The sequence below is a fragment of the Heliangelus exortis genome, chromosome 2 (assembly GCF_036169615.1).
Source record: "Heliangelus exortis chromosome 2, bHelExo1.hap1, whole genome shotgun sequence".
Classification (NCBI taxonomy): Eukaryota; Metazoa; Chordata; class Aves; order Apodiformes; family Trochilidae; genus Heliangelus; species Heliangelus exortis.
The window spans coordinates 81,793,979-81,812,441 of NC_092423.1; the positions used below are offsets into that span (position 1 = coordinate 81,793,979).

At 37.9% G+C, this 18,463-nt stretch overlaps 1 protein-coding gene across 4 annotated transcripts in view; it reads right to left on the reverse strand.

Moving 5' to 3' along the window:
• Positions 1 to 18,463, reverse strand: part of DDC (dopa decarboxylase) — a 78,405-nt gene that overhangs the window by 30,399 nt on the left and 29,543 nt on the right. For all 4 annotated transcript variants that reach the window (XM_071736749.1, XM_071736745.1, XM_071736748.1 and 1 more), the window contains 4 exons: positions 13,030 to 13,143; positions 12,373 to 12,492; positions 6,857 to 6,991; positions 3,461 to 3,604 (listed from right to left, as the gene is read on the reverse strand). In XM_071736749.1, coding sequence (XP_071592850.1) covers positions 3,461 to 3,604; positions 6,857 to 6,991; positions 12,373 to 12,492; positions 13,030 to 13,143 — 513 coding nt within the window. The remainder of the gene's footprint in view (positions 1 to 3,460; positions 3,605 to 6,856; positions 6,992 to 12,372; positions 12,493 to 13,029; positions 13,144 to 18,463) is intronic.

An 18,463-nucleotide genomic window follows, 5' to 3' on the forward strand; every position in this document is an offset into this window, starting at 1 on the left:
CTTCTTAATATCCTGCAGATCACAATTCAGAAGAGTACTTTCAGCTGAAATCAGAGAAATTCCACACTGGGCCTTTGTTCAGCAGCAAGGCAATCACACTGGATGAGGTTGTTGAAGTATACTGTGCTATACATATACATATATATATATATATATATATATATTTATATACCAGCTGCAGTATACCAGTATTGGTTTCTGAAAGACATCATAAAGCTCACAGGCCTTTTACATGCACTCAAATGAACCAGGCATGAATGCAGGGGACCCTTTGAATTTAGTATTGCCTCACGTAGTGGTTTCCACATTTGAGCATCCTGGTCAATATTGATCCAACTTAGAAGGCTTTCTCAAGCAAGGTGCATAGGGCCCAACAAAGAAAGGCAATTACACATGTGTTTAATCACCAGTTAGTCTTTATAATTAATGAAATGGACATGACTTCAGCATGTTTTAAAGCTTTCCCTTAGCTGGTGGCCAGATGAAGGGCTGAGTATCAGCCACACTTGGAAATTGCTCCTCAGTAAATCATGGCCACTTTGGTGTCTCACACCTGCCACCATTAAGTGCTTTGTTTGCACAGTCTGCTTGTTATACTATATGAAAATATCTGTTTCAAATTTTGCAGAAGTATTCTGAATGAGACAAAGTAACACTAGTTTGAATTTAGGACTAAAAAAGGAAACAAAAGTAGAAGCCTGTGTATGTTAATCAGCAATAGCCTTCATGGAACAAAATGATATACACATAACTAGTGCTAAAAGATAATGATGGTGGACAGGAATTCAAAAGCTCATTTTAAAGTCAATGCCCCTCCAAAATAAGGCTGACTGCCAAGTCTCATGTATGTGAAAAGCAAATCTATAATTCCCAGATTGCTGTAAAGAGGGAACCTCTTTCACATCAAGCAAATGTACTCCTGAATCTCCACTCACCCCTATAAGCTAAGCATTTCTATGAAGTTCAGTATAATGATTCCTCATTTATTCATTATATGTAAGAGGAAAATCATGCCTAAAAGGCATTGTAAATTGCTCATATTTTCTTTTTAGTCCTCTACAAAACTTTTTTTTTTTTTTTTTTTTTTTTTTTGCTGATAAGGGAGACTGCATCAGCTTGGATGCAACCAAGACCTCTTCATTAGGAATGACATGTCTGCTGTCTCTTCAGGCAGATTTTTTCTGTCAAACTTTTTGCTTTGATGTTGAGTCAACTCCCCTAAGTGAAGGATCAGTGAATACAGGCAGGCAAGGAATAAAGTGGTGTAAGGTGTTTCCTTGGCAATGTGCATACCTTTGTCACCAGAACAAAAAAACCAATACAAAACAAAAAAAAAAAAAAGAAAAAAACCAAAACAAAAAAAAAAGGCACCAAATTACTCAAGAACAAAAGAAATGAAAAGGCTTTTGAAAGCTGCAAGCCAGAAAAGGGAGCACTAACACTGTTCATGGACTGCTGCTCAGCAAGACAGAGAATTAACACACCTTTTGAGTTAAGAGGCCAGCCATAAAGATAATGAGATCTAGTTTAATCTAAGCTGACGTGCTTTATGTATACAAATAAATGGAAGACCTGGCACAGACCATATTAACTCAGACTGAATCTCTACTGTCCTTGAAAACCTGTTTTGCACAGCTAAGCAACCAGAGGAAGAAAAACAAGAGCTAAATCAACCCTTTGTACAGGTGTAACTGAATGCATAAACCAGAAATTTTTCTTTCTTCTTGCCGCACATAGAAAAATTAATAAAGAAGGAATATTTATGAGGAGCAAGTTGAATATTTTTGTTACTGGTCAAGAGATTAGGAAAAACCACAATTTTTGTAATTAGGCCACAGAGATGTGATACAGTGCTGTACTTGTAATTGTTTAAAATGAACAGTAAGATTAAAAGTAGAATCTTATATAAGATATTGTGAGGAAAAAAAACCCAACATGCCTTATGGCACATCTCCAACAGGCACAGCCCACAAAAGAAAGCTCATTTCAGCAGTCTTACAGATGCTTTGTTTCTCAGTCACAATCTTGTTATATTGGAAAGCAACTGATCATCCCAAAGACTTGCTAGTTCTAAGCAGACTAGAAATTAGCAGCCTTCTGCACATATGAAAAACACTTTTCACCCTAGTGAAATAAAAAGAGACATGAAAGGCTAATAACAAGAAGGGTAAAAAGATTACATTTTCAAAAGAGCTTCATGAAATTTAAGCTTTGTCCTATTTGGCACTCATCCCCAACTATATGCAAGATTAATCTGCTACATCTTCTGAAAACAGTTATTAGACATTTGAGTCACATTAGCCCTTTTCAAAATGTTATCACATGAAAGACAAGGAAAAAAATGCCATCAGGCATGACTTTTCTGAAAAAAATGTGACATATTTCTGAGTGTCTTTAAAAAAAAAACATTTCTAAAGGTCTCGATTTTGAAAGAAACTTTTTCCTTCATTTTTTTCTACTGCAGGCCAGTAAAAATATACTATTCATAGCATATTATACCCCTTTATAGATCTATGCAGATCATGGTGTGTATCAAGTTTTGTAGAGGCATAGAAATGAGAAAAAGATTTTTTTGACTATGTACAAAAACACAACAAAGATTACTTAGTCCATGATAACAACAAATGCTAAAATCTTGCTTTAACATGAAATAATAATTTGGTGTTCTAAACTGCCAGGAGGAGCAGATCTGCTGAAAAAGGAAATATTCTTTTCAATTATGTACTTGTCATAGGACAAAACTTTGGAATTTCATCCAGTCTAGCACCGGCCTGTGTCAAAAACTGGGGGATTATGAGCTTTAGATACTGAGATATAAACATTTGCTTTTTCTGGACTGCTGTGGAAGCAGGCATCTCTGGAAAGAAAAGTGGACAAATAAGAAGAAATTATGACAACTTAAAATTTCCACAGCCAGATTCCCTATAGCTCACCCATTAGAGGTAAGTCAAATACTCACAAATATCCATCTGACAATGTCTGATCTTTCTTATATTTGGAGCATGCTATGGAGGCCAATTTCTTTGCTAAAGAAATTTCTTGAAAACACTTAAGTTTGAGATACCATAATTTATTTTATTGCCTTTAAACTTGTTTTATACATGGGTCAGAACCTGAAGAATAAAAGTGTGCCTTTGTAAAAATGACAGCTCAGAATACAAGTGTTAGGAGATTATAACATTGCAGGACTACATGCAACTGCAAAATTCATTTATTCAACTGCCTAATATAACTTTAAGTCCTTTCAAAACATAATTTTTGCTGAGAAGTGCAACCAGCTTTTAAGATGAGTTGCTTACATTGCACAGAAAGGTGTGTGAGGAATAGTCATGGAAACTGTCCTAGTATTCCAGATTAGCTGCCTACCCATCCCTCTGTTAGGGATGAGATCATCTACTCAAGACAAAAACATCTTATCTGAAGCAACAGGCCCAACGATTAATTAAAATCAAGTACTCACAAAGAATGGGATAAGACCAGAAGCTTTGTCTTCATCCAAAACTTTCTGTAGGGCTGAACCACAAACAGAAAATTTCTCATCTGAAGGAACATTTTTAATCTTCACACCAGCAATTAACGCAGCCCTTTCCACCGACGAATGAGCCTACAAGAAAATGGGCAGGGTTTAAAAGAGAAACTTTTATTAGAATGTAAGAAGTGTATTTGAATTTGAAAACAAGAAATCTTTTCTTTCAGGTAAAGCAATACTTGAGATCTTGGAACTGTTGATGATACCTAACTGATGCCTACCTCTCCCTTTCACATGAAGAGACAGACAGACACACATACAGACATATATATGCACACACACACACTGAAGTATTCTTGAAGCCAGAAGAGAATTCAATTACCCTCAGTGAGAACTTTAATTAACATGTTCACAATTAGGTAGGATTGATTGAGAGCTTCAGGATTTGGCTTCAAATCAACCGAAAGATATGCAGATAATCAGATTGCCTGAGAAGGATTCAGTTTCTCATTAGTATACTTTTATGCTGTATAGTTTTGCTGAACCCTTAAAAAATATGCATCATGGGATGGGATATGGAGGGATATTTCCCTGCATTAGCATTTTTTTTAAGATTACATAGTGAAGAAATTGTAGTCCAATCATTCATTCATTTTGGTAGGCTATTAAGAATCATTCCCAATATGTTATGTTCTTCAGTTCCCCTTAAAGAATATTTTTTAGAACATAAAGTACATCTCAGTATATAATAAAAAATATCACTAGCAAATTATTTTTTTTAATTATTTTTCAATTGTGAAGTACTATACTGTAACAACTCTATTGTATGCTTAGTGACAAGATACTCTCCTTCAGAGCATGACTAAAACAAACAAACAAACAAGCTATTTTTCCTTCCACTTTCTAAAGATTACTTACCATTAATTTGAATGAGAAAAAGTCTTCACCTTTTCATGTCACGACTATTTTCATTCATAATATTCATCCTGCCCCATGTTGGTGCTTGCTAGTGCATAAATGAGCACTCACCAGTTCTATTTTAATTTAGGATATAATCATGGACAGAGATTAAACCAAAACATAGGCTCAACTAGACCAGATGATGAAAAAGTTTCTGCCTCTCAACTTTCATCAGCTTGAGAAAATATGGAAGTTTATACCTGAAATATACCTAACTGCTTTTGAAGTGAAAAACTTTGTATTTACCATAGCAATACCATATTTCACCCAAGTGTAAAATGGAAGGAGGTATTTTATAATTTATACAAGAAGTGTAAATAAAGCAAACTACAGTAATACACTGAGGCTGTTAGCCATTCAGAACCTCAGAATTCCTTCCTCATGTCTTCAAAATTGTAGTAAGACTCTTCATGACTACAGCCACTCACAAACTAAAGGTTAAAACTGCCAAGTTTTACTTTCAAAGTAAAAAACTTCCAAGATACTTTCAAATTATAATAAATATTTGGTGATCTGCTGCTTCCTGGAATCTCTAGTCCTAATCAAACTAGTTAGGAATCTCCCATAGTCCTTGGGGAGAGCAAGGAACCAAACAGAAATCAGTGAAATGAGTGGGCAGGTACTTAAAGTAGCCAAAGAAACACGGGGGAAAAAAATGTTGATGAAGGGAATGGCCTGAGAAAATTTGAGAATACCAGAAAACTACCCTGGCTTCTGTCTTGGTCCCAAATGGTCAGGTGTCTACTGTCTGGGGTAGTTGGATGCTCCTTTTAGCTCCAAGGTCTCACATTCAGTGTCCCTTGCCAAAGAAGACTCAGTCAGGATATCCCAGGCCCTACAGCATATGGGGATCCTCTTCTGCTGGCATGAAACCCCTCAGTAGTTTTGGTGGAAAGCTTTGTTGCCAATCTTGTGCTGTATTCACTAACACAAAGCAAAATTATTTCAGTGGGATAAATATTTTCCCAAAATGCCAAGAAGTTAAAATGACCTCCCCAGATACATGAGATCTGAGTTCATCTTTCTGCTCTGGGTGTCCTTATAAACCAACTTCTTATCTCCCTCCTAATACCCTCTTGAGGTGTTGTGCTCTGTCAGTGCTTATCGTTGTCTCCCACAAAATATCCTAGGCTTACTTTCTTTTGTGGATTATTGCCTATGAGTCACACAGATCTGCTCTTAATGCAGGACCAGTGAACTCTGCAGCAATCTGCTTTGAAAGGTCAGCAATATCTAAAGGCAAATCCTTCTGTAAACGTAAGATCCTCTGACCTTCAGTAATCAGCAAGGCCTGTCAATCCTCATTTCAGATGAACCACGTATATGGGACAAAAAAAGAAAACCAGTGAAAGGCTTTGTGCATCACTGGGTCAGAGTCCGAGCTCTGGCACTGTGGGTCTGTGCAACACAGACCATAGGGTCAGAGACAGAAAAAGGACAAATATCTTTTGTGTCTTTTGGAAACAGCTTTTCATAGTTTCTTGTCCTAGCTCTTCTACAGGTGTAGTCCCTCTTCCGATCAGGAAAGACCAAGCATGCTTTTGACTATTTGCCAGTGCTTTTTAACACACGCTTAGTAGGAAATCAAGGCAAATCTAAAACTTGGCCCTTTTGTTCTGCATAATCAGATATTACTTTAAACTAAACATCAAGTAGTAAGGAAGTTTCTTCTGTCTCATTGACATTTCTCTAGAAAATGTCACAGCTGTGACAACATGAAACAACAGGGCTCTTCAGTGGGATTAGTGTGCCAGAAAGGTAGGAGCAGCAGAACTTACAAGACAAAAATGTGCTTTTTTTCACAGTAAAAGCCTCTCACGGTCCTGGCCTGCTGAGAATTTAGCCTCAGTCTGCTATATACCACTCAAAGAAATAAAGGATTATGCTTTCTGTTTCCTTAGAAGATTTCTTAGCTGGATTGATACATGGAGTTTTTAGAAGTTTTTTCCTTTGGAAAAATGTTTTGGGTTTCTTCAAGTAGTAAGGTCAATTTGCTTTGTGTTCATGCACTAGGTTTGTCTCTGCACATGTACCTGCACCCATGTATATATCTTTTTTTGCACATGTGTATGTAGGAAGAAATTGTGTGCACACACATGGACACACAAACCTAGATGTAACAAAAGATGGTCTACACTTACTCAGCACAACTGAAATTAACACTTTATTCAAGGAGCTTTATGTACTCCACATGAGCTCTGTTTGTAAAGAAGAAATACTTATTTAACACTGACCTCCAGATATTTACTTTGTATTATAGCAGCACACGTGAGATTCCAGCCTACTTATGATTTACAATAACATTTAAATGAGCCAAGCTAAATAATCACCAATCGAAAAAGTTAATACTTAATTCACTTGCCTGTTGCGATGGCTGAAATTTTTAAGTATTGAGCCCATGTTTCCATGTTTTTCAGAGGTACTCACCTGATCAGAAGCATAGGCCATCAGCCTGCCCATGATGTCTGCTTCTTTCAGCTCAGGCTTTTCCAACTGCACCCGCCTGATAGTTTTTGTTCTTGCAGCAAGCAGTGACATCAGGGTGGCCTCGCTGGCACTTCCCTATGGCAGAAATTGAAGGAAGGTTCAAAAGGAAGATATTCCAGAAGAAAAGCAGCATTTTCTTCTGTATGAATCTGTGAAGTCGTTAAGAGAAACTGTACATAAAACACTGTGCAATCTCATGTTTGTCAAGAACTCGTGTGAAAGTAAGGGGGGAATCTCTGTTTGATCTTGGTCTTCTCCATCGTGCTACCTCTGTCTGCTCTCTTTAATCTCTGTGCTTGTTCAGTTAAGGCACCAGACTTGCAATCAGTGCTACAGCCCTGGACTTACAGACCTGAGCACACGTAAAAAGGTCCTTGAACCAGGTGCCAATCATTTGTTAACCAGTAACAACAGGAGAGTAATTGCTGATTTTTGCTACCTTGCATTTCTGCACATTTAACTTCTATCAGAATCTGACTGCCAACTGTCATTTCTGTCAAGCAATATACACAATTATAATGCTTATTTAATACTTAGATTTGCCCTGGGCAAGTAAATTATTGTGGGAAAATGAGAAAAAACACTGAAAAGGCAAAAAAAGCAATGATTCAATATAGCTAACTGCTTTTCCAAGTATTAGTTACATAGGCTTTCTTCACCAAAAACCCTAGATCAAAGGAACAGTCACACAGTAGTCCTAAATTGCACTTTGACTCACAAAAGCATAGCTTTAAATTGTGTCTTGGATATTCTGTGACAACAAAGAGAGGAATTCTTTATATCAACTCATCTGTGAATTTCACACCAAAATACAAATTCCCACATTTTTTCTTTTAATAACTTTCCTCTACACCAGGCAGATGAAACGTGCTGTAAACTGCTCTTTTAAAATAAAAGTTACAGTTTGTAAACACCTGTTCATAAATTTTATGGGTCTAGGTGTCCATATGCAAGACTAAGTTTTTAGCTACTTTCAAAGTTCAACAATTGTCATGAGAATCTTGCTTATATTAGTAAGCATGTCTCAGAAATATCCCCAGTGCCAATGATTTTGAAGTGATTTTTCTCATTCTGTAACAAAATTCTATCCTCTCTGTTGAAGACCTGTGTATACTAACTAAATACAACAGATGTTTAAATACCTGGGAAGTCTTATTTCTACCCTGGAGGTGGACCTGGTGCTACATATTTTATCCATGAGAATGATCCCAGTGATCCCAGTGCTTTTCCCAGCACTGAAGTTAGATATTTATACAAGACAGAGCTGCCTTTTACATATGTCAACATCTCAACAGCAAGTTAACTCGATCCAGCTGAAATTCAATAGTCTCATGAATGAAGTAAGCAGGAAAAAGACCAGTCTCTGAACATTTACTAAATGTATTGCTAAGACAATTATATTTTATCTGCCTTTCTAGTGGTGTGGAATTAGAGGAATAACTCCAGGGCCTACATCAGAACACAAAGACAAATATTTTTTGCATAGCTTTGTGCATTTCTTATAGATGCTGCTGCTGCTGCATTCAGCATCATGACAACTGAAGGAAACATTACAGATACAGAATCATACAGGTGAATAAATATCCCAATAGGATATTTACAAATATTTACAAAATATTAATAAATTTATATTAATAATATTAATAGTATTAATAATTAATATTTACAAAAGGTTAAAGAAATTCCATCCATTAACTGCAGAAAACATAATTTGGCAACCTGTTTAATATACTTGGGGTATAATCTGTAGTCAGGAACTCAGAATGCTCTTCGGGGTATCTGAACATTGAAAAGTTAAATATCTGAGACAAAATAATTATTTAGGATCCCTTAGTACTCAGTGGAGAGAGGTAAGTATATCCAGAAAGCAATAATTCTGTCAATTTAAGGGAAATATTCTGGACTGAGATAAATGACTCCTCTAAAGATACCTTCATACACGTTCAACTTTATCTAACAAAATGTGAGATTGTGGAGGGCTGCCTCGATAATTTGAGAGACCTGAGAGCTAGTGTAAAGGCAAGGTCCCATACTGCAAAGCAAGGCTGGCAAAAGATAGCAATGAGACAAGGCCTGCTACCAGAAAAAAAAAAGATGAGGCAAGGCTCATTGCCAGATATGATAGTAAGGAATTTGGAGGACACCTTCTGTGAACAAGGGGATTATGTATTCTATTAACTTTTGGCCTTAACCAGGATGTTTGACTGTGGGAGAGTGCTGTGTCTTGTTAGCAATGTCTGTAGCAAGCAAAACAATGGTCTTTGTTTATTGCATCTTGCTTTTAAAATAATCCACTTCATCATGATGTCATGTTTTCTCAGGACTATAAAAGAGCTCTATTGATGAATAAAATCAGACATACTACGACCAAGTGTATGTCCTGCCTGGCCTCAAACTTTTTTCTCCTCTCTGTTTTTTTCCTCGCTCTGTTCACAAGACAAGAGGAATCTCACACGACGTAAGTATCCTTATAAGAAACTTCTGATGTCATGTCTTTATTAGCAAAACTATTTCTGCCATGCTCAGCACAAAATTATTTAAGTAACTGAAAAAAATACCCATGCTTCCTCACAGTCCTGTAAGCTAGAATACAACAATTTGGGTAATAGGTGTCCAGCAGATGTGAGGAATGGGTTACTGTCAAGAACATAAGATATTTTCGGAGAAACTGGGCTTTTTCCTGTTTTTTTTCCAAGCAGTATAAAATCTTCTAAAAAAAAATAAGCTTTCTAAACATGGGATCTTCACTGTAAAGTTAGTTCTAGCAACCTTGCACTTAATATGTGGGAAATAAAACTAATTTCTAGTTTTATTGAAACATATATTTAAGGGGATAATGAAAATCTTTGCAATATATGTGGAGAAAAATTACCTGTTTTGTCGTCGTCTTTGTTTTTTTGTTGGGTTTTTTGTAATGAAAAGGCCCTGTAAAACTGTTACTGTCTTTGTAAGGAATATGCATATTAAAGAAATGCACACAAATAAAGGAAAGAAAATGTCTATAGAAAATTTCAAATGTTGAGGCATTAATTTAGATCTGGAAATTTAAGTCCCCATTGTTCTGGAGACTGCCTGGGTGGACAAGCAAATGACTTAGGCTAAACAATAGCCTCAGCCTTCTGAGAAGAGCCACAAGATGTTTCAGTTTGCAAGGCTCTTCTGTTCACTTGGAACCAAAGTCTAAATATTTTTGAGGAAAAAGCCTTCTGGTTCTTGAACTATTTGGCTAACTGAAAAGAAAGATAAATCAGCAGTTTTCCTTGCCAGACCAAAGACAGGCTGAGTCTCATTTTGTTTCACCCTTGAAATACTTTTTCTTTGCAGAGCAAGGAAACTCTTTAAAATTCAAAGTAGGTAGAATTTTCAGCAGTATATCTAGAATGAACAGCAGGATACAAGCTTCAGGAAGAAAGTTGCTTTCTCACTTATTTTTAAAAGCTGTTCTTTCTCCTCTTGAATGGTGCATTCTGAATTAAGTGAAGGATGATGATACCTTTCCTTTTACTGCAAGCAAACAAAGGTTGCCATGGCAAGCAGACTCAAGAGGCGGAAGAAATACCAGCAAGAGCTGATGTTCACGTCCACCAGAGCTCTGAGCTGAAATTTTCTTTCATCTTTTGCCATTTTCAAGTGTCATGCTCCACACAACAACAAAGAGCTTCATATTGACATAGATTTTCAAATGTAATTAAAAGTCAGTTTTCACAGGCTCAGCTTTTCCCATTGCCACAATAATTGCATCATATTTTCCAAGAGAATGACTGGCACTTACACAGGCTCATCTTGCCTTTGCCTCATGCACTCTTATTTGTATCATTATTGTTTCAAGAGCAAGACAAGATCTGCAGCACAAATTACTTCATCACAAGCAGGTACACAGAGCACTTTCGATTCTTAATACTGCCTGGTTTCTGATGAAAATGATTAGCAATCCAGCACTGTCAGCTTGGAAGGGCAGTGCTTCCCACTGATAACCATCAGGCATAATTGCCCATTTGCACTGGTACAAAATAAATACTGTTGAGACACATGACAAAAGGTTGATTTCTTGAGCACAACTCCCTCCCTAGTAATCCTAATGGAAAAGATACTAACAATCCTAACAGAGCAACAAGTTATTTTGGAACTGTTTTGATAAGTTATTTTGGAACTTTTGCACCAGTGGAGGTGCAGCTCTACCTAGGAGGTCTGTAGTTGGGTTAAATTCATGCTTGCCTGGGAATAAGTTGGGAAGAATTTATTAGAATATGATTTAGGTATTTGCAGGTGAGATCAAAGAAAAAAAGGTCACTTCTAGCACCTAAATCAGATGTATTTTTAAAGCCTACCTTAGGGAGTCTTTTTGTTTGGTTTTTTGGTTTTTTTAAGGTCTTTCCTGACCTTGATGAGTCTATGACTCTATAAAATGTAATGTGCCTTGGCCTCCAATGACCATACTCTAGAGATTATCAAAGGAGCACAGAAAAATTATTTAAAATTCATTCTTTTTCATAGTATAGATCTGCTTCAGTTAGACTAATTGCTGTGACCAGAGCCTGCATTTAGAGAAAGACTGCACTAGTGGAGCCATGACTGACAAACAGTATACTTTCGTGTGCAAGTTTGCCCATTGATTGTACATATATTCTATTCAGACATCGTAAGCTTTCACTAAGCAGTCAAAGTCAAATTTTGGGAGCTTTGTTCTATTTTGGATATTGCAGTATAATTTGAAAATTTTATTATCTACTGATAAAACCATTTACATTCAAATTTTAAGTAGCCCTGAATTATATTTTAGTTTTCCAATGTTTGATTTTATTATATAAGGAAAACTTATTAAAGTAATTTCAACTTCTTTGACAAAGGTTGATGGATTTTCTACTATAACTTGTTATTTTTACCTTCATAAGATTCTCTCCTGTGTTTTTATCCATTGATTGAAGGAAGGTTGTTTTGGAAAATGACTGAAGTATAGAACTGAACATGTCTTAGGTGGAATTCACGGAAACTTTTGAAACCACCTTCCATGATGCTGTACTTAGAAGCCTCAGATATATATTTCTATTTAGAAATGTATTTGGCTTTTTTTTTTTTCTATTTTCAGACATGAAGCATTGCTGCATATTGTTGGTAAGTATGGGCTCACTCCAAATTGAAAACTCCATTCTAAACAATTTTTCAACCTTGTAATGTGAATTTAAAACACAAATTCCACTGTTAAGTTGAACTACTAACAATTCTTCAGAGAGAAGAGTATTTCAGAATTCTGATGCTCTGAAAGCAACATTTTTTTTCATGAATATTCTACCCACCTATGAATATTCTCACAGTGCATCAATCTTTCTGAAAATCTGAAAGGAACCCATGGGGCAGAAAAAAAATATCTTCCCTTTATTAGTGTTTGATATTATGGTTTTATACAACTCATAAAGTCCACAAACCCAACCTGTATTCTGCTTTCATTTCCCTCTTACCTGAATGACTCCTCCACCTTGGCCATCCTTCCCAGCTAAAAACTCTTCAGGTAAATTAATCATTTTCCCTAGCCAATCCAGCATGACAGTCTCCAGCTCTGTGCAAGCTGGGCTTGCAGCCTGTGTTGAAAAATAAAACAGAGAATAAAAGAGAGACCATTGTATTCATGTTGCTTCTGATACTTACTAAAAAAATGTAAAACTGGACCTCACATGGTAACATGACTATCATAGTTCAAAACTAGCATTTGGATCTTGAATATTATTTTTTTTACATCAAATACCAACCTCTTTTGAGAAGAGCCCATCTCTTATGAATATGTGTGGGGGGGGTTAACACAAACATTAATTCATCCAGATGATAAGAGAAGTAACAACCCTGGGTGACAGGCAACAGTCATAGTAATTAATGAATTATCATTAAGTTTGCATTGCTACCACTAAAATTTCTAAGAGGAAATAGCTTTTTATTACTGGAGTCACTCAGGGGGGCTGTGTGAAAACACTTAAGTAATCAAGGATATACCTATAAAAATAGCCCTGTGACTTCACTGCTGTTAATCAGTAATTTAATTGAAGAATGCTACCAAAATGCTTAAAATCATGGCAAGGTGAAGCACCATTATCACATAGCAGTACATACCCCATTCAACTTACCCAAGAGAAGCCCACACAACCTATTCCTCCACACAACATATCTGCAAGAAGAGTTGGGAAGGAAGAGCCTGCAGGGTAGTAGGCAAAAAAGTATGGACTGTGCCAGTGAGTCACCTGTATTTAGGGGAAAATGGTCATTTTTAACTAATGCAGAAAGCAGAAACATATTGCCACAAAATCAGAACAGATTAAAAACTTGGATCAGATAACAGTTATCTACTACTTGGCTCTAACACAAGATCCCATTTTTTTAGAAAAGCTTACCTTGTTTTTTCTCAATTTTTTATCTATACTTTACTCAAATTAGAAATAAATTCTCTTTTGTCCCCATCACCCAACAGTTCTCCATTTGTGTCTAGAAGACACAAATTGAATGGTGAGTGGCAGTGTGAGTTTCTGTTCAGGGTACTGTTCTTGAGCCCCTGCTTTCAGAGACATCAATATTTTGTTCTTAGATCTCTTATCATGCAATTGCATCTTAGCAGGATTGTCTTCAGTCCAGCAGAGGTCCACAGAACTTTCTTGCCTGCATTCTTGAGTTATTTGTTAAAATTCAGGCACTGAATCTGGCCAAACAGGTCCTCACCACACCTCAAGGAAATTATTGTCTACCTATAATAAGTTGTGATTTATGTGCAGTTCCACTTTATATGTACTAATATATCAGAACAATACAATAACTGAACAGATTGTAATCAGTTATCTTGCAATACCAATATTTAGAATTATTTTGTGCAATGTCTATGAAATTTTAAAGATCTGTGAGATACTTGATAGGGCTCCACAACTCCAATCTATTAAAATTCTAAACCAGGAAATGTACTGGCACACTGCAATGCCCAATAGAAATAACTTGATGTGGTATGTTAGGCAAAACCAGCTTTTGCATCCAATATAAAAGGCAAACTGTAGAAGAAGGTTCTAGAGAATTAGATGGACTTCAAGCAAGAATTCAGCAGAATGCATCTTTCCTTGGCTTGAAATCCAGGGTTAACAAGATACTGAAGCTCAGCTTTTTCTTAAACCATTTTGTTTTCCTTTTTTTTATATAATACTGGAGTACTTCTGTTATAACATGAGGATGATAAGAGTATCCTGACAGCCTCACTCACCTGAGGCTCAGTGTTTCCTTACTGTTTTGTTCTGCATTCCCATCTTCAATGAATTTTACCTTTCACGCTCCCCTTTGCCCCAGTTTGTGATGAGGTTTCTGGTTCTGGAGTTAATTTAGGGATCACTGCACTGCACTGTACTGCATGCTGCAAATACCTCTTCCAGTTCTTCTAACCCTCTTCATGCCATCAACCAGCTCTTGTTTACGTGACATGCTTTATATTAAGGGGAAACTTTCTTAACTCCTGTATACCCAATGAATTAGCTACCACTTTCTCCTCTGTGGTATACCATATCTAGTGTTTTGGATGCCCTGATCTCTTCCCTATGAAAACAGATCCTATCCACTACAATTTTCCTAAACTAGCCCAGTACTTGGTACGTTGGTATGTTCAAGGTTTCATTTTTACTGGTTATTGGGTTCAAACCTGATCAAATAAGGTATTCAAAGGAAGGGTATCTCTCACATCTGGTCAGGATCTTTTTATTTGCTGTAACAAAGTTTTAGAGTACTTGTGGCAAACACCTTCCTTCACAAATCAGACAAAAATAGGCTGGGACCTGTTTTTCACAGGAAATAATAGACAGATAAAAATCTACCAGATAAACAGTGGTTGCTGATAGGACTCACACGGACAGACTTTCACTGACGTCCATAATGAGCCAGGGCTGCCACTGTGCATCTCTCCGGCTCTAATCCTCTGTGATCTGTAAGACCTGTGACATTCATCTTGGGTTAATCAAGTTAAACTGCCTACTTGCTGGGAGCCATTTGTTTGATGAAACACAGCAGATTCCACTTATACCACTCACACAAAGCAAAAAAGCCAAAAACCCTGGGGCAAGGGCAGCTGCGGTTCTGCCTCCTTCCTCCTCCTTCTCCCTTTGCTTGAAGCATCTGTAAAATTCATTTCTTTTCCCATGTTGGAGCAGACACACTTAGTGAAATATTGCAAAGAGCATAGCTGATATTTGTTTTTCCATCTCTGCTGATAAGCAGTGACACACAAGCAGCTTGCATTCGGTAATTACCACTGTAATGCTTCTCATAAACATTTTATATCCAGGCTTCTTCTAAGGATGTCTGTCTTTCTGTAGCTTGCTTAGTCTAAGCAAGGGTCTTCCTTTGCCACACACTGAGCAGAGATACTTCAACTGAAAGTTCATGTATTAACAGATACAATGGGAGGAAAATACTACTACTATTTGAAGTTACAACTAAAACTGGTGATTTGGGGCTCTAAAGAAGGAGATACATTTCAAGAGAACAAAGCAAGTCCGAGAGAGAAACATGACTCCCACTGATATTTTTGTATGCATACCCCTTCCACTTGGACTTTCTGTTGTGAAGATCAGAGTTCAGCAGTTGTTCCCTCACCCCTTGTGTTAATATTAGGAACTTACCACTATTATGGTTGTTAATATTTTTTGACTGCCCTTTGAAGGTCTACATCAGATTTCATAAGAACTTCATAACTTCATAAGAAGTTTTACCGTTCATTAATCCTTCTTCTTTTATAGGGTAAAGACAGCAATGGGTACAACATTGTTTCCTTACACAATTCATTGATCCTTGCTGCTCTGAAGCAACACCATTTTAACATTTTCAATCATCCAATAAGAAGCAAACATTTGAACTTAACTAACACAGTACAAATAACAACATGAAGGAAACAGGAATCATTTATGGGCCACCGATAGCTTATGGGCAAAACAAGATTTTATGACCTCTGTCATATTACTTATTTTCTCTGAAGAAGCACAGTTCCTAGTATATAAAATGGAGATAAAACATTCCCCAGTGAAACACTAGAAAAGCACAATAGCTCAGAAGCACAAAATGTACTTATAAATGTTAGTCTTGTCAGGAAAAAATGGGAGGAAGACTAAGAGAAAACACAACTGAGGTAGATTGTCCCTATATCCATCTTCAGAAGTCCCTAAAATCAATAACAAATAATTTTAAAGGTCTCTAAACCAAATGAAAACAAGTCTTCCTATGCTAATTCTTCCTCTACTTCCTGTCTCCATGTGTTTGTCCAGCACCATCTTTTTTTATGCTTCAGTTTCTGTGAGCACAGCTGACAGGGACAGCCAAGTGATGCAGCAGGTTGTGCAGCACCATGCAGAGAAGAGGTGTAGAACCCCTGCTAAGGTTTCTGTATGTGAGTTCTGCAGTGGTGGTGATGGTCCACAGAGCACAGTCCTCAGCAGCAACTGCACCAGCTAACCCTGCCACATCACAGGTCTCAACCCAGACTAAGTTCCTGGATGAGTAGGCAGCTCTGCAGGCCTGGGATTGCAGGAATGATGGGGCCTCTTGACAAGGCTGGGGTCATGGGACATGGCCTTTTAGCCTGCAGGAGGCATGTACAGGTGAAGGGGCTGTGCCACCATTTCAAGGAGCAGCATGAGAGGAGGTCAGCAGATTGCACAGCATCAGAGGTGACAAAAAGGAGGTTATGGGGATCTTCCTTGAGATGGAACACAAGGTGCCCCAGATGCAAGAGACTGAGCCCCCAGACATAACACCAGAGGGTCAGTCTGCTTATTGGGCTGGGAAATGGAGTCCCACAGTGGTGAAGAGTAGAAACCTGCAAATACTGGTAGTAGGAGAAAGGCTTCTGCTCCACCTGCAGGTCTGCAGCTACAGAATAGGTTCAGTGCCCTGGTTGCTGTGCCTAATGCAGCACCTAAGCAATGTGAATATCAACCCTGGTGCTGACAACACAGATTTTAAGATCAGCGGGATCCTCTTTGAGGATCAGCTCCTAGGTAAAGGCAGGATACACTCAAACAACTTGGGCAAAAATACATTGCAGACAGGCAGGCTAACCTCGTAAGGAGAGCCTTAAATTAGGAACAATGAGGGAAGGAGATGAAAAACCACAGTCAAGGGAGGAAGGTGGACTGAAGTGGCAAGCAAAGGGTGAAGGGTAATATTTGTAAGAGATCTGGAAAACAAGATAGTACTGAATCAATCAGCCCCAAGTGTATGCACATAAATAAGGAAGTGCTGACTGTACAGTATTACAGGGGGAAGCTATGGATTTTTTTCTAGGAAGTCAACACACATGGGTGACTCTCCAAAGCACCTGTATCCAATGGCATAACACATGGGGAACAAACAGGAGGCATTAGAAGGCTATGATCTCACTGAGATCACAGAGATGTGGTGAAATAGCTTGCATGACTGAACTGTTGCAGTAGATGGGGACAGGCTCTTCAGGAAGGACAGACCAGGAAGGCAAGGCAGGGGAGTGGTCCTTTATGCAAGAGAGCAGCAGAAATGCATGGGGCTTTGCCTAGGGTGAACAATTGACCCAGTTAAGAGCTGGAATGACCCATGAGAGCAGGAAGAATGGCACAAAACAAGATCATAGCCCTGGGCTTTAGGAGAGTAGATTTCGGTCTGTTATGGGATCTGCTTGGGAGAATCCTACAAAATACAGACACAGAGAGAAGAGTGGTCCAGGAGAGCTGGTTAATTTTCAAGGATCACTTCCTCAGAATTCACCCCACATGCAAGAAGGCAGAGAGAGCACCAGGAGGCCTTCATAGATGAAGAATTGGCCCCTGACAATGTCCAAACATAAAAGATAATATAAGAAGGGCAAGGAAGTTCAGGTGGCCCAGGAGAGGAAGGCTATGAAGACACTGTCTGAGTGTCTTTAGAAAAGCCAGAACCATCTAGAGTTGAATCTGGTAAGGGGCGTGAAGTGCAGCACAAAAGGCTTCTGCAGGTTCATGAGCATTAAAAATAAAATAGAGTAACTGGAGGTCTGCTGCCAAATGAGGCTGGGGACTTGGTGATAAAGAACAGGGAAAAGACAGAGGCACTCAATGCTTTTTTCACATCATTCTTTATTTGTAAATTTGCCATCAAGGATGCTTGGGAAAGCCTTAAGTAGGGAAGACTTCACCTGGAGGAGGAACAGGTTAGGAAAAATTGAAATAAACTGGACATACAGGTGTCTATGGAGCCTACTGGGATGTACTCACAAATGCTTCAGGAGCTAGAGAATATAATTGAGACCACTCTCAAACACCTTCAAAAGGTTATGGCAATTGGGGAATGTTCCTAAGGACTGGAAAAAAGAAAAAATCACTCATTCTTTCAAGAAGGGCAAGAAGGAGGATCTGGGAAACTATAGGCTGCCCCAATACCAGGGAAGATGACAGAACCTTGAAGCTGTTTCCAGACATATTAAGGAAAAAATGGTGCTGTGGCTAGATTTATGCCACAGCATCTGTGCTGTAGCACAGATTTATGAAGGACAAATCATGCTTAAGCAACCTGACAGCCTTCTACTAAATGACT